The sequence below is a fragment of the Panulirus ornatus genome, chromosome 45, assembly GCF_036320965.1.
Source record: "Panulirus ornatus isolate Po-2019 chromosome 45, ASM3632096v1, whole genome shotgun sequence".
Classification (NCBI taxonomy): Eukaryota; Metazoa; Arthropoda; class Malacostraca; order Decapoda; family Palinuridae; genus Panulirus; species Panulirus ornatus.
The window spans coordinates 8,486,966-8,504,735 of NC_092268.1; the positions used below are offsets into that span (position 1 = coordinate 8,486,966).

General features: G+C 41.8%; 1 protein-coding gene across 5 annotated transcripts in view; it reads left to right on the forward strand.

The window, feature by feature from the left end:
* The first annotated feature begins 5,939 nt into the window (after positions 1-5,939).
* LOC139762921 (titin-like) overlaps positions 5,940-17,770 on the forward strand; it is a 49,758-nt gene continuing 37,927 nt past the window's right edge. For 2 of the 5 annotated variants that reach the window (XM_071688191.1, XM_071688187.1), the window contains exons 1-2: positions 5,940-6,063; positions 8,581-9,189. In XM_071688191.1, coding sequence (XP_071544292.1) covers positions 9,078-9,189 — 112 coding nt within the window. In that variant the 5' untranslated portion in view covers positions 5,940-6,063; positions 8,581-9,077. Of the gene's footprint in view, positions 6,064-8,358; positions 9,190-17,770 lie in introns of all 5 variants that reach the window. The other 3 variants (XM_071688190.1, XM_071688189.1, XM_071688188.1) reach the window with 3 other exon arrangements.

Here is a 17,770-nt window from a genome sequence, read left to right on the forward strand (position 1 = left end):
AAAAAAAAAAAAAAAAAATATATATATTATATATATATATATATATATATATATATATATATATATATATATATATATATATTCCTATGAGTCCATGGGGGAAAATGAAACACGATAAGTTCCCAAGTGCACTTTCGTGCAATAATCACATCATCATATACATATTCTCTTACATTTCCACAGGTCTGGCAAAACCGAAGGTGGGCGCTGTTTTCTGATCAACCAGACTCTACCCCCACACACCTCTACCAGGCTCTACCAAACGACTCTACCCGATCATTCGACCACTTGCTAAACTACCAATTCGACCAAAGGGGGTGTAGGGGCACCCCCCCTTACACGGATCATGTCGCTAACAGGTCGTTAGAGCTGTTCTAACAAGCGATATGAAAACGGTACAGCCAGGTGTGTACCATCTTTAACTACCTGGCCCACAGAACGGTACAGTCAGGTGTGTACCATCTTTAACTACCTGGCCTACTGAACGGTACAGCCAGGTGTGTACCATCTTCACTACCTGGCCTACAGAACGGTACAGTCAGGTGTGTACCATCTTTAACTACCTGGCCTACAGAACGGTACAGTCAGGTGTGTACCATCTTCACTACCTGGCCTACAGAACGGTACAGTCAGGTGTGTACCATCTTTAACTACCTGGCCCACAGAACGGTACAGTCAGGTGTGTACCATCTTTAACTACCTGGCCTACAGAACGGTACAGTCAGGTGTGTACCATCTTCACTACCTGGCCTACAGAACGGTACAGTCAGGTGTGTACCATCTTCACTACCTGGCCCACAGAACGGTACAGTCAGGTGTGTACCATCTTCACTACCTGGCCCACAGAACGGTACAGTCAGGTGTGTACCATCTTTAACTACCTGGCCTACTGAACGGTACAGCCAGGTGCGTACCATCTTCACTACCTGGCCCACAGAACGGTACAGTCAGGTGTGTACCATCTTCACTACCTGGCCCACAGAACGGTACAGCCAGGTGTGTACCATCACTGGCTACCCTAGACGCTATTTTGGTTTGTATTAACCATAATTGGATTATCAGAATTATTGTCTTAAAATAAAATTGATAATTAGTTAATAATTATGTTTCTACTTTATATAAAGATGGTCATAATTTTATGGTGTTTTACTGAAACCCTTGAGCACGACGGTACGACCCTTGAGTACGACGGTACGACCTTGAGCACGACGGTACGATCCTTGAGTACGACGGTACGATCCTTGAGCACACGACGGTACGATCCTTGAACACACGACGGTACGACCCTTGAGTACGACGGTACGACCCTTGAGCACGACGGTACGACCCTTGAGTACGACGGTACGATCCTTGAGTACGACGGTACGACCCTTGAGTACGACGGTACGACCCTTGAGCACGACGGTACGACCCTTGAGTACGACGGTACGACCCTTGAGCACACGACGGTACGACCCTTGAACACACGACGGTACGATCCTTGAGCACACGACGGTACGACCCTTGAGCACACGACGGTACGACCCTTGAACACGACGGTACGACCCTTGAACACACGACGGTACGACCCTTGAACACACGACGGTACGACCCTTGAACACACGACGGTACGACCCTTGAACACAACGGTACGACCCTTGAACACAATGGTACGACCCTTGAACACACGACGGTACGATCCTTGAACACACGACGGTACGACCCTTGAACACACGACGGTACGATCCTTGAACACACGACGGTACGACCCTTGAACACACGACGGTACGATCCTTGAACACACGACTGTACGACCCTTGAACACACGACGGTACGACCCTTGAACACACGACGGTACGATCCTTGAGCACACGACGGTACGACCCTTGAACACACGACGGTACGACCCCCTTGAACACGACGGTACGACCCCTTGAACACGACATTTGGAATGTCCCATCCCAACCACTGTGAATACACTAAGATAGCAGCTTTATCTTTGCACAATTCCCGCCACCGTCATCTCTTGCTACTAAGAGATCCCTCGACCCTGGGTACTAGTTCGGTGGCCATGCCAGCTCGTAAACACTCACACCCGAGGCACTGGGAGATCACACACACACACTCGTGTATCCTGTAATATTCATCGGTAAAGCCCAACTCTCTATACATTTCCTATCTGTTTTCACCCTTCTGGTACAGCTAAGGTCCAATTAAGTGTAAGTTGGTATAAACAATGGATTTGTAGAATACTTCAACACACACACACACACACACACACACAACGTACATTAGTTACGCTGCAATGTCTAAGGGTTTCAGTTTTACCCACAGAAAGTAAACATAAAACTCCCTCACAACTTAGGCACCCAAGACTGGAAGATTATGTGAATATAATTATTTATATATTTATTTATTCATTTTGCTTTGTCGCTGTCTCCCACGTTAGCGAAAGGAAACAGACGAAAGAAATGGCCCAACCCACCCACATACACATGTATATACATACACGTCCTCACACGAAATATACATACCTATGCATCTCAATGTGCACATATATATACATCGAAGAGACGAATATACATCGTCTCTTCGATGTATATCAACTGACTGTTATATTTCTCTCTTGTGTCTCCTCTGATGATGTGATTATTACACGAAAGTGCACTTTGCTAACGCGGAAATGGCGAATAGTTTGAAAGAAAGATATATATATATATATATATATATATATATTATATATATATATATATATATATATATATATATATATTATATTATATATTATATATATATATATATATATATTATTTATTATTATTTATATATATATATATATATATATATATATTTTTTTTTTTTTTTTTTTTTTTTTATACTTTGTCGCTGTCTCCCGCGTTGCGAGGTAGCGCAAGGAAACAGACGAAAGAAATGGCCCCCCCCCCCCATACACATGTACATACACAGTCCACACACGCAAATATACATTACCTACACAGCTTTCCATGGTTTACCCCAGACGCTCACATGCCTTGTTCAATCCACTGACAGCACGTCAACCCCTGTATACCACATGACTCCATTCACTCTATTCTTGCCCTCCTTTCACCCTCCTGCATGTTCAGGCCCCGATCACACAAAATCTTTTTCACTCCATCTTTCCACCTCCAATTTGGTCTCCCTCTTCTCCTCGTTCCCTCCACCTCCGACACATATATCCTCTTGGTCAATCTCTCCTCACTCATTCTCTCCATGTGCCCAAACCATTTCAAAACACCCTCTTCTGCTCTCTCAACCACGCTCTTTTTATTTCCACACATCTCTCTTACCCTTACGTTACTTACTCGCTCAAACCACCTCACACCACACATTGTCCTCAAACATCTCATTTCCAGCACATCCATCCTCCTGCGCACATCTCTATCCATAGCCCACGCCTCGCAACCATACAGCATTGTTGGTACCACTATTCCTCAAACATACCCATTTTTGCTTTCCGAGATAATGTTCTCGACTTCCACACATTTTTCAAGGCTCCCAAAATTTTCGCCCCCTCCCCCACCCTATGATCCACTTCCGCTTCCATGGTTCCATCCGCTGACAGATCCACTCCCAGATATCTAAAACACTTCACTTCCTCCAGTTTTTCTCCATTCAAACTCACCTCCCAATTGACTTGACCCTCACCCCTACTGTACCTAATAACCTTGCTCTTATTCACATTTACTCTCAACTTTCTTCTTCCACACACTTTACCAAACTCAGTCACCAGCTTCTGCAGTTTCTCACATGAACTTCAGCCCACACCGCTTTCATCCAAACATATATATATATATATATATATATTTATGTTAATTATCATTTGTTTCTTGTATTTGGTCTAACATGCAGGTTCATTGGCAGTTCTACACCATTGAATCTGAGGTTACCGACTGTGTATAATTAGCGTATGCATATCATCGCAGGAATCATAAAGTATAATATTAAAAATTAATAATATATCATGTCTAATTATCATCTTGTTTCCTTAGATATTATGGCTCTTAACTGCCAGGTCATTAAGGCAGTTCAAACCACCCATTTGAATCCTTGAGGTTTACGTATTGTGTATAATCTACGATGCATTGGATATAACGCAATATTAAAGTATAATAGTTACCCAGCAAGAATTGAAAATAATCCATTTTCTCTCGTAAATTTCCTTTCGCTACAGAAAACGAAAGCTGTTTGAGGGCAAACTTTAACTATAATGTTTCCCATTAGATATACATATTCTCATTGTGGATTGCAATATGATAGCCCTAGCGGCACAGCACCATAGACATTCACGCTGTTTATATACCCTAGAAGACAAATAAATGTATATTAAGTTTTAACTACAATTGTGCGGTCTCAATATTTAGCACTGTTTGAATTTGAAGATATTGATGGTTCGATGACCATTTAACAACCAATATCATAAGTAACTATTCTGTAATACAATTATGCTGCTAAAGTACTTTTCTGTCGTATGTAGTGATTGCACATATGTGAAATCGAGTGTATTTTCGTACATCAGAGAATTACGATTTCGGACACAATACATATGTTCTTGTAATGTAATTTTTTTGAGTATTTTCTTAAATAATTACATTGATTATGAGAAATTTGTGTGAAAGAGCTGGCAGGATGGGATGAAATGGTTTGGACACACAGAGAAGACGAGCGATGAGGTTGAGATGGGCCTAAAGACTGAGAAGGGTGAGAGGTGTTTGGATTGGGATAGAATGAAGTGGAGCTATGTGATATACGGGGGGTGTGACGTGCTGTCAATATGGTGAACCAGGGCCTCTGGTATAGTGTACCATATGTGATAAATAGGGTGTGGATGTGAACGAACGAGGCCAATGCTCGTCTCTTCCTGGCGCTACCTCCCTAAGTTGGCAACGGCGATTCTGATCTTTCCTCACCCCATCTCCCCCATCCCATCCTTTTCTGTCATCATGCACTTCATCAAAATCTAATTTTCTATTTCATTAACATGGGTAATTAACTGCTTACAGCGTACAGGATAATTTGCATACCACATTAATTAATCATGCTGTTATAACTAAATGTTTCCCAAAAAATAATGCAAGAATACATATCACATTTTCTTTCTTAATATGTGTCGAAAATTAGAATAAGTGTAAACAAAATTGAAATGGAAATAAATAAATGGTTTATATGTGGACAAGAATATTTATTTTATTTATATATGTGACGAACAAGAGCGGTGGAGGATTCTATAAAAAGCCTTGAAGAAAACGTGACGCCCTTACAGAAAATGAGATGTCTTCAGAGAAAACGACAAAACATCCGTGAAAGAAAACGATTCGCGGTGTTACTGTCGCGAAAGAGTGATATGAAACTTACCTTAATGCAATATTAAACACCCAAACGAAACTTGATGTTTCACGTTTGAAACATAATAATAATAATAATAATAATAATAATAATAATAATAATAATAATAATAATCCTATTTATATCGACCTAGGTTTTTCAAAATCGTAATTCATTGATAAAGAAATCCTTCGCTTAATATGTACATCACAGGTGTCTCCCTGAAGAACAGCCATGGAGACAGGTGTACGCATGTACTACACATGTACAGATTGTACACCGTGACGTCATCGGCGAAATACCCTGCTCTCACTGTTGCCAACAAGCGAAACAAATCTCATTGTCCAATATACATTCCTTAGTATTCACTGTAACTTTAAAAAACATTTATAAATATTGTTAAAAAGTTATTTAAACCCACATTGGAAATTACTTAAGTTATTTGTAACAGTATTTAACCAAACGGTATATAATATCAATCTCAACTTAATGAAACTGGAGGAGATAAAAAGAAGATGGGGGATTGGTAACACGAGAAACCGAGTTGCCAATTAGTCCATTGTGTCTCGTGACTCCCCCTGGCTGCAGCTGGCACAGGCAGTGCTCCTCTGACCGTCGTCGTGAGAGGTTGTGTCAGGTGCCGCTCTGGAAATGGCCTGGTTGGGCATTTAAACACCCAATACCTTCTCCCCTTCATCCAATTACTGCCGCTTTGTTATGGTATGGGAGGAGGGTTTCGAACCAGTGTCCCTGACTATATATATATAACCTCTGACCAACACCAGTGTTTCCACGTCCTTTTCTCTCTCTCTCTAGTGTACATAATTCTATAGATAACTAATTTTGTACTTACGTAAAACTATAGAAAAATTGGAAAGACTCCAAGTGAGAGAGAGAGATAAATATATAGAAAAAAAAATGAGTGAAGTGTTAGCGTTAATTTTATTTCTTAAAAAAAACTTTTAGAAAAATTAATTTTTCTTCGTTTGTGGATTTATGTACAAAATCTAACCATGGAATGTACGCTGAAGTACATAAATTACATTTGTACTTCACCTTGTGTGTGTGTGTGTGTGTCTTAAAGTACAATAAAGTTATAATACTTTAGTGCTGGAAAGTATATAGTGAGCTGGAGAATTACTTTTTAAAGTAATACTATTACAAAAATGTAACTTGGGTGTACGTGCGCGTCCTTGTTGTACTACAGTGTACACTTATGTGCTAAAAATATCATTAAAATTGTACAAATGATCGTTTCCCACCATTCGAGCTGGAGCGCCCTTCGTGTATAGCTTTATCTTAAAAATTTGCAGAAAACACAATTCAAATTACGACAGGAAATTAAGATTTTGAAAAAAAAAAAAAAAAAATTCTGACCAAAAAATTAAGATTTCTAAAATTTTAAATTTTTTCTCGGACCAAAAAATTAAGATTTTTTTAAAACATTTTTTCGGACCAAAAAATTAAGATTTTTTAAAAAAAATTTCCGGACCAAAAAATTAAGATTTTTTTTTTTAAATTTTTTCGGACCAAAAATTAAGATTTAAAAAAAAAAATTTCGGACTAATATTTTATATTTTTCCCTTTTTTTTTTTTTTGGTCTTCATTAGCAAGAGAGGAATTGTGGAGAGAATGTAATTAGGTCTTAATTATATTGTGTATATAATTAAAAGAAAAGGAATGCTTTACGTAATTAAGGTTTGCCTAGCTTCGGCATGACGGTACGACCCCTTGAACACGATGGTACGACCCTTGAACGCGATGGTACGACCCTTGAACACGATGGTACGACCCTTGAGCACATAAGATTCCCAGCTCATGAAAATATGTTCTCAGCGCATAGGATTCCTAGCTCAAGAAAACGTATTCCCAGCGCATAACATTCCCAGCTCATGAAAACGGGTATATTCAAAGGCGATTTGTATATTGTGGATCTATATCTGATGAAATTCATAATCTATATATATATAAATATATAATCAGGGTTGACTTCGGTAATTTAAATAACTATACGATATATATATATATATAATATATATATATATATATATATATATATATATATATATATATATATCTTTTCTTTCTTTCATACTATTCGCCATTTCCCGCATTAGCGTGGTCGCGTTAAGAACAGAGGACTGGGCCTTTGAGGGAATATCCTCACCTGGCCCCCTTCTCTGTTCCTTCTTTTGGAAAATTAAAAAAAAAAAAAAATGAGAGGGGAGGATTTCCAGCCCCGCGCTCCCTTCCCTTTTAGTCGCCTTCTACGACACGCAGGGAATACGTAGGAAGTATTCTTTCTCCCCTATCCCCAGGGATTATATATATTATATATATATATATATTATATATATATATATATATATATATATATATATATATAATGCAGGAGGGTGAAAGGCGTGCAAGGAATAGAGTGAATTGGAACGATGTGGTATACCGGGGTCGACGTGCTGTCAATGGATTGAACCAGGGCATGTGAAGCGTCTGGGGTGAACCATGGAAAGTTCTGTGGGGCCTGGATGTGGAAAGGGAGCTGTGGTTTCGGTGCATTATTACATGACAGCTAGAGACTGAGTGTGAACGAATGTGGCCTTTGTTGTCTTCCTAGCGCTACCTCGCGCGCATGCGGGGGGAAGGGGTTGTTATTTCGTGTGTGGCGAGGTGGCGACGGGAATGAATAAGGGCAGATAGTATTAATTATATACATGTGTATATATGTATGTCTGTGTGTATATATATGTATACATTGAGATGTATAGGTATGTATATTTGCGTGTGTGGAATGTATGTATATACATGTGGATGTAGGTGGGTTGGGCCATTCTTTCGTCTGTTTCCTTGCGCTACCTCGCTAACGCGGGAGACAGCGACAAAGCATAATAAATAATGATAAAATATATATATATATATATATATATATATATATATATATATATATATATATATATATATATATATAATGTAATTTTTAAGATAATCTGAAATATTACTATCCATATATATATAAAGCTTTCAGATGATGTCATGTTGATATGTAAGGAATGACCTTTGACCCCAGCTGACGATGCAACATGACCTGGCGCAGGACACATGAACAGAAAACGAACACGAACAGAAAACGCGGGTTCTTCCATGACACCCATATCCTTCATGGAGACGAACCGCTCATAGATAACCACGAAGATAAATGATAAATGAACGACACCTTAATTAATCTCTTTATTGCTCCAGAGTGCATGATTAGCCAGCGAGATTATACAGCAAGGAGAGAAATGATCAATGGAAATTAACGAGAGCGACTGGAGAAAAATATAATATATATATATATATATATGAACAGAAAACGGATTTTTTGTTTGGCAAATTGGTGTATGTGATTTACTAATTTATGCAAATTAAATTATTTGCGCTCATTAAAATGAACAAGAAACTGTACGAATAGTGAAATATTCATTTTTGTGATTTTTCTGATAAGATGATATTAATCAAATCAACAGAAAACTATAGAAAAAAGTGAAATATAAAAATTCTGATTTTTCTTTGAAACTGAAAACGGTGTACAATTTATGCCAATACGACGCTGGACAAGGTCAATTTACAATGGAAAGGACTGTGGGCCACAAGTTCGTCATGAAAACCACTTGAAATAAAGTAATTCACTTACATTTACTTAAACGAAACTGTTCCACGAGAGAAAAAAAAGAAGAAAAATATGCAAGAAAAATAACATGGAATCGAGTGGTTGGATAAGGGATAGCGGGCCATGGGTCTGTGGTGGTCGCTGGCTGCTGGTGGGCCTCGTACTGATCCTCGCCTTCGACCCAGTCTCAGCGCCCCCAGGTACAGTGCCCCCGTCCCTCTCTTTTTTTATATCTTGTCTCTCTTTATGCCGCTTAATTAACCATTTTAAATCATTTTTTTCAGGCAATTATGAAGGGATTAAGTCTTAAAGTCTTCATTTATCTTGGTGTATTTCATCTGAGAAGACGTGTGTTTCTCTAATCATCAAATTTATTAGCCATATTTATCTGATTTATGAATCAAGGGAGCTTGGGAGGCGAATACATTGTTGACAAAACGAACAATGTTCAGCAAATGGACGTCACAGCGAACGACCAACTTCCAGCGGACGTTCCTAACAGCAAACGAACCATTTTCAGCGAACAGATGTATTACTTATCAATCAATTTTCAGCGAATGGATGTAATAGTTAACGACCAATTTTCAGCGAACAGCTGTGATAGTTAGCTATCAATTTCCAGCGAATGGATGTATTAGGGAAAGACCAATGTTCAGCGCACGGATGGAATAGTTAACGACCAATTTCCAGGGAATGGATGTAACAGGAAACGATCAATTTTCAGGGAATGGATGTGACAGCAAACGAACAATTTTCAGCGAACGCGTGGAATAGCTACCGACCAATTTTCAGCGAATGGATGTGACAGCAAACGAACAATATTAAGCGAACGAATGTAATAGCTAACGACCAATTTTAAGGGAATGGATGTGACAGCAAACGAACAATTTTCAGCGAACGAATGTAATAGCTAACGACCAATGTTCAGCGAATGGATGTGACAGCAAACAAACTATTCAGCGAACGAATATAATAGCTAACGACCAATTTTCAGCGAATGGATGTGACAGCAAACGAACAATATTCAGCGAACGAATGTAATAGCTAACGACCAATTTTCAGCGAATGGATGTGACAGCAAACGAACAATTTTCAGCGCACGGAGCGTATTATCTGTACCAGCTGAAGTGGAGGAAAGTGAGCGTGTCCTTTGTTGATGCTATGCAAATGTGTTGGTATGAGTGGCGCGCCATCTATGTGCGGAAGTTAAATGAGGAATTTCTTGTACTCATACAAGCGAGAACGAAGCTGTTCTGCCAGCACGTCCCCTGAGCACGACGGTACGACCTTTGAGCACGACGGTACGGCCCTTAGGTATGACGGTACGGGCCCTTAGGTACGACGGTACGGGCCCTTAGGTACGACGGTACGGGCCCTTAGGTACGACGGTACGGACCCTTGAGCACGACGGTACGACCCTTGAGCACGACGGTACGACCCTTGAGCACGACGGTACGACCCTTGAGCACGACGGTACGACACGAGCGCGACGGGACGACCCTTGAGCACGACGGTACGACCCTTGAACACGACGGTACGACCCTTGAGTACGACGGTACGACCCTTACACCTGACCATTAAGTGTTAGGTTCAAGGCCAGTCCATCATAATCCCTAAGGGTCGTGCATGTACCGTCGTATTCAGGGAGGGTCGTACTTAAGGCCGTATATGTACCGTCGTGCTCAGGGGTCGTACTTAAGGTCGTACGAAGGTAACCAAAGCAGGAATATACTTTCGTTCTAACTTTGCAAAACTTCACTCTCGGTAACGATCAATCAACAGTGATTAAAATGATCCAACGGCTTAATTTGATCGTTAACTGTACGCTCTACGCTTATCTCAAGCTTACACCTTCCTCTAGGGTCGGGGGACGCCAGCTAAGCGTACAGCTGTGTCTGGTAAGGTTAACTGGGGCTGGTTCCTCTGGCCATCACCCTAACTACCAGTAATAGCTCCTATCCTGTACACCCAATTCGCCTGTTAACGACCGCTGATAAGTGGTTATTGCTGGCTCGTTTTGATAGGGCCAGTTTGGCCAATTGTAGTTTCCCGTGTGTGGGCAATTGTAGTTCCCGTGTGTGGGCAATTGTAGTTCCCGTGTGTGAGGCAATTGTAGTTTCCCGTGTGTGGGCAATTGTAGTTCCCGTGTGTGGGCAATTGTAGTTCCCGTGTGTGGGCAATTGTAGTTTCCCGTGTGTGGGCAATTGTGGTTCTCTGTGATCAGAAATAAAACTTAGCTTCTCCAGGTTTTCCCTAGCGCTCAGCGTATGTCCTTCGGCTTTCAAGTTATCTTCTGGCAATGGTAAGCCAATTTCTAAATACCTTCGCGAAGGTGCCGACTATACACGAGGAAGTTCGGTGCGAGCGAGGGTAAAAGAGATGGTGATTGGAATGTGGAAAGTACTTTGATTTACCCAAAAGAGTGTGTTCACAAATGGCCTTTGATCGCGTAACCAGGTCGCACTGGGTTGATCTGCCTCCCATGATATATATATATATATATATATATATATATATATATATATATATATATATATATATATTGTAGCAGCTGCTTCCTTTGCTTTGTCTGCTGAGGGCCAACCATAGGAGCATGGAGCGTTACACTTATTGTCCCTCTCTCTCTCTCTCTCTCTCTCTCTCTCTCTCTCTCTCTCTCTCTCTCTCTCTCTCCTTCCAATTTCTAGACTCGGGGTCCAAAAAACCAAACGCCACACGACTTGGAATTAATCCTAGCATTAATATCTACATCATTTTACCCTCTCGATCGAGAAAGCATCGGCTGGCAATTACCTTTCGGCTACACCAAGTCGATCAGGACCTCAAAAACAAACAAGAAACAAAGAAAAACAAGGAAAAATAACGTATTATAAAAACACAGTCGCGTTCCAACGCTCAGGAAAATTTCCGGCAGGCGATGATGTCGGGCTGTGGCCAAGGAAGTGTCCCCTGCACTCTCTAACGTAAACAAACCCAATATATATATATATATATATATATATATATATATATATATATATAGATGGAGTGAAAAAGATTTTGTGTGATCGGGGCCTGAACATGCAGGAGGGTGAAAGGAGGGCAAGGAATAGAGTGAATTGGAGCGATGTGGTATACCGGGGTTGACGTGCTGTCAGTGGATTGAAGCAAGGCATGTGAAGCGTCTGGGGTAAACCATGGAAAGCTGTGTAGGTATGTATATTTGCGTGTGTGGACGTATGTATATACATGTGTATGGGGGTGGGGGGTTGGGCCATTTCTTTCGTCTGTTTCCTTGCGCTACCTCGCAAGCGCGGGAGACAGCGAAAAAAAAAAAAAAAAAAAAAAAAAAAATATATATATATATATATATATATATATATATCTTTCGAGTCTCTTATAATTTCTTTATCATTTTGTTATCATTAATAACCATCTTGTTATCATTATATGTTATTAGTAATTAGCTAATACTATCCTGAGTGTTCTTGTTTGAGGTATATGAAACACGATAAGTTCCCAAGTGCACTTTCGTGTAATAATCACATCATCATCAGGGGAGACACAAGCCAATATATATATATATATATATATTTAATGTGCTGCTTCCTATGCTCCTGCATTTCAAAGTGATAATACAGGAGGAGGAGGAGGAGGATGTCTAGCCCTTTCCACTCTTCTTAAGTCGCCCCCCCTCTGGACCCATGTGGGTAGCGTTCTATCCTCTCCTATCCCCAGGGATAGGCGTGTGTGGGGGGGGAAGGGGAAGGGTTAAGAGTACAAATTTATGGTCCCGTGGTCTCTGCCCGACGGGCAGTGTTGCCACGTGTGGTCAAGAATGCTTTGCTGGGCTGGTGGCTCGCACCTGAGCCAGTGTTGCCAACTTGGGATGGGGGTCCTATACGAGGGAGGAACAGTGTTCCCAATACTGACATGTGCTATAATTATTATATATATATATATATATATATATATATATATATATATATATATATATATATATATATATTATATATATATATATATATTATATATTCCCATGAGTCCACGGGGAAAATGAAACACGAAAAGTTCCCAAGTGCACTTTCGTGTCATAATCACATCATCATCAGGGGAGACACAAGAGAGAAATATAACAGTCACTTGATATACATCGAAGAGATGAAGCTAAGACGCCATTTGGTAAACATGTATATCAACTGACTGTTATATTTCTCTCTTGTGTCTCCCCTGATGATGTGATTATTACACGAAAGTGCACTTGGGAACTTTTCGTGTTTCATTTACCCCCCGTGGACTCATAGGAATATACTTGATCACGCGCAAAAGAGAAGGACACAACCTTTCTCTGCACCTTTATAATGGGTGAAGTGTACGGTGGGGTTAAGAATCTTTGAGACCCTCACGTCATAAAGCACCCCTGGCTGACTGATTATGACACAGTGGTGAGAAATTGGACTGTCAACTGTGTCACGGCTGGTGTGTCATATACGCCCCGTGTCATGTGTCGTAAAGCGTGTCATATGGGGCGTATGACATGGAGGCCCGAGGCGTATGGAGGTCGTCCAATGGGGGAGCGATGGTACGACCCCTTGAGCAAGTCGGTACGACCCCTTGAGCACGATGGTACGACCCCTTGAGCACGATGGTATGACCCCTTGAGCACGATGGTACGACCCCTTGAACACGACGGTACGACCCCTTGAGCACGACGGTACGACCCATTAAACATGACGGTACGACCCCTGAACACGACGGTACGACCCCTTGAGCACGACGGTACGACCATTAAACATGACGGTACGACCCCTTGAACACGACGGTACGACCCCTTGAGCACGAACCATCGAAATGGCGTCTCGAACCATCGACATGGCGTCTCGAACCATCGACATGGCGTCTCGAAGCATCGAAATGGCGTCTCGAACCATCGACATGGCGTCTCGAACCATCGACATGGCGTCTCGAAGCATCGAAATGGCGTCTCGAAGCATCGAAATGGCATCTCGAAGCATCGATATCGTACAACGAATTCGTAATACCCAGCTCCGATGCGATGCTTCGTACGTCTCTCCCTCCGGTACAACGAACCCTTAAGAATGGCTCACTGCGAACCCCCCCCACCCCCCAAGGTTCACAAACGCATTTCCTTATATAAGAATCGAAAACCACTTCTCGCCCCTGAATCTTGCAACATATTTGGCTATATAAACCACAAAGTCCACATCTCCGTCTCCCGCCCGGGTGAAGGAGCGTCACACACACCCTCTGACGCCGATCCAATACGGTCGAAAAGTGTTTTTTTTTTTTTTTTGTGATACAAGATTAGTGCTAAGGCGCCCCTTATAGACGGAGGGAAACGGCGCCATAAAACAGAGTCCGTGGATAACATCTTGGCGCAGCAGGTATGTGGGGTGTTCGCTAAGCCAAAAGTTCGTCCCACTGGTTCGGAACCCGGGGTTCGAATCGCTTCGAACCCAGCGAAGTGAACCGCGATTACATGAAAACGGTAGATTCGGTAGAACCCCGGGGTTCGAATCGCTTCGAACCCAGCGAAGTGAACCGCGACTATATGAATACGGGAGATTCAGTAGAACCCCGGGGTTCGAATCGCTTCGAACCCAGCGAAGTGAACCACGACTATATGAAAACGGGAGATTCAGTAGAAACCCGGGGTTCGAGTCGCTTCGAACCCAGCGAAGTGAACCGCGACTATATGAATACGGGAGGTTCAGTACTATAGTGGTTCAGTGAATGTGAGCTGTGAGGTGAGGTGTGTGTGTGAGGTTTTGAATGAGGTTGGAGAGAGAGAGAGAGAGAGAGAGAGAGAGAGAGAGAGAGAGAGAGAGAGAGAGAGAGAGAGAGAGAGAGAGAGAGAGAGTGTATGTGTGTGTGTGTGTGTGTGTGTGTGTGTGTGTGTGTAGGGTGCCAAAATGCTCACGCCATAAAGATTGCGAGATTCAAAGGACGTCTTGTGTTTGGGGAGGAGGTAAACTCCCCCCCCCCCCCCTTCGAATAGAAAACGGGGTACGTGATGTGAAGGATAAAGTGAGAGAAGTCGTGCCCGCGTTTTCTTTTTATCGTGGTCTACCTTCAACACGACGGCACGACCCCTTGAGCACGACGGTACGACCCCTAGAGCACGAAGGTACGACCCCTTGAGCACACGACGGCACGACCCCTTGAGCACGACGGTACGACCCCTAGAGCACGACGGTACGACTCCTTGAGCACGACGGTACGACCCCTTGAGCACACGACGGTACGACCCCTTGAGCACGACGGTACGACCCCTAGAGCACGAAGGTACGACCCCTTGAGCACGACGGTACGACCCCTTGAGCACGACGGTACGACCCCTTGAGCACGACGGTACGACCCATGGTATATCACCCACACCTCGATTCCTCAAAACACTTCAAAACATGGGATCGACGTAGGCGAAATGTGGGTCACGTTTTCTATGCGTCCGCGTCAATACTGCGTGACGCAAGTACATAGCTATTTTGCATATGACCTAATAATGTCCATGTCAGTGAAGGGAAGACTGTGGCTCTATTTCTTTCCTTGGGCATATACAAAGGAAAAATGATATTTGGATGGCTTAATGGTCAATGCACCTGTGGTATGGTACTTCATATACACAAAGCGCATACCTATGTTGTGGAAGGCATGAAGGAAAGCTCGCTTACCCTAGCGAACCTGCATTCCTCGCTCATACCTAGGAGGGGACCTCCGTGGTATAGTGGTCAACACCACTGGCGAACACAGAAGCCTCTGTGGAGCGATAGAGTCAAATGGTGCCATATGTTAAAAAAAAAAAAAAAACGGTGATCATGACATGAAAGTGCACTTGGGAACTTATCGTGTTTCATTACCCCCCGTGGATGACAAGGAATTTACTTGATCACGCGCTTAATTGTGATCTTTCTAATTATATATATATATATATATATATATATATATATATATATATATATATATATATATATATATATATATAAATATATATATATCTTTCTTTCAAACTATTCGCCATTTCCCGCGTTAGCGAGGTAGCGTTAAGAACAGAGAACTGGGCCTTTGAGGGAATATCCTCACCTGGCCCCCTTCTCTGTTCCTTCTTTTGGAAAAAAAAAAAAAAAAGTGGCGTCCTAGCTTCGTCTCTTCGATGTATATCAACTGACTGTTATATTTCTCTCTTGTGTCTCCCCTGATGGTGTGATTATTACACGAAAGTGCACTTGGGAACTATACGTTGTTTCATTTTCCCCGTGGACTCATAGGAATATATATATATATATATCAACATGTAATTCTCATCTTTCTCTCTGCATCATTATGTAAATAAACTACATATTTACCAAGGGGTCATCTCTGGCTTCTGGCCTAACGACAGGAGGGGGGGGGGATGGTCATTAAGACTGTCAATCTTAAGTTATAACCAAACGAAGCCGACCATCGTGAGGTGCGCAACAACACGTTTTTCCCAAGTGTTTACGGAAGATCAAACACAAACACACACACACACACACACACACACACACACATATATATATATATATATATATATATATATATATATATATATATATATATATATATATATATATAACTCATTTTTTTAATCATACTTCGACGCTGTCTCCCGCGTTAGCGAGGGAGCGCAAAGAAACACGAAAGAAATGGCCCAACCCACCCCCATACACATGTATATACATACACGCCCACACACGCACATATACATACCTATACATTTCAACGCATACATACATATACATACACAGACATATACATATATACACATATACATATCCATACTTGCTGCCTTCATCCATTCCCGTCGCCACCCCGCCACCATATGAAATTCAGACACTCAAAATGTCAAATGTTACAATTTCTGTTTGAGAATTCCACCAATAGTAAGAATACCTGCATATTTCTGGCCTAACCTGAGCTCAATGCTCGCTAACATTCCAAATTTTCACGGTCAAAAGAAAGAGGACAATTTGAACGTCATCATCTGCAAACAAGAGCGTGTCCAAACTTACTGAGTTATTTCCATCGCCTATAGTACTGCTACTGCTACCACTACTACTACCGCTACTACTGCTATGGCTTATTTCCATCTCCTATAGTACTGCTACTGCTACCACTACTACTACTGCTACTAATGCTACTACTGCTATGGCTTATTTCCATCGCCTATAGTACTGCTACTGCTACCACTACTACTACTGCTACTAATGCTACTACTGCTATGGCTTATTTACATCGCCTATAGTACTGCTACTGCTACCGCTACTACTATTATTACTACTACTACTACTACTACTACTACTACTACTACTATACACTACTATACTACTACTACTACTACTACTACACTACTATACCACTACTACTACCTACTACTACTACTACACTACTACTACCACTACTACTACCTACTACTCTACTACTACTACTACTCTACTACTACTACTACACTACTCTACTTACACTACTACTACTACTACTACCTACTACTTCCTACTCACTATACTAACTCTCATAACAGCTCAGCGACTTCGGTTCCTCTCTATAACCACCCCCACCACACTTTGCTAGGATGTGGCCTGTTGCCAAATTACAGCTTCCTTGTTCGTGGGGGGGTGGGCTCTCTCTCACTCAAGGGTGTTGTGTTGTGTGTGTGGGTGTCCGTCTCTATCAAGGGGGTGTGGTGTTGGAGGGGTTGGCAGGGGTCGTTGAGTTGGCACTTGAGGTCCCACTTACGCTTCCGTCAGTACTTGGGGGTTGACA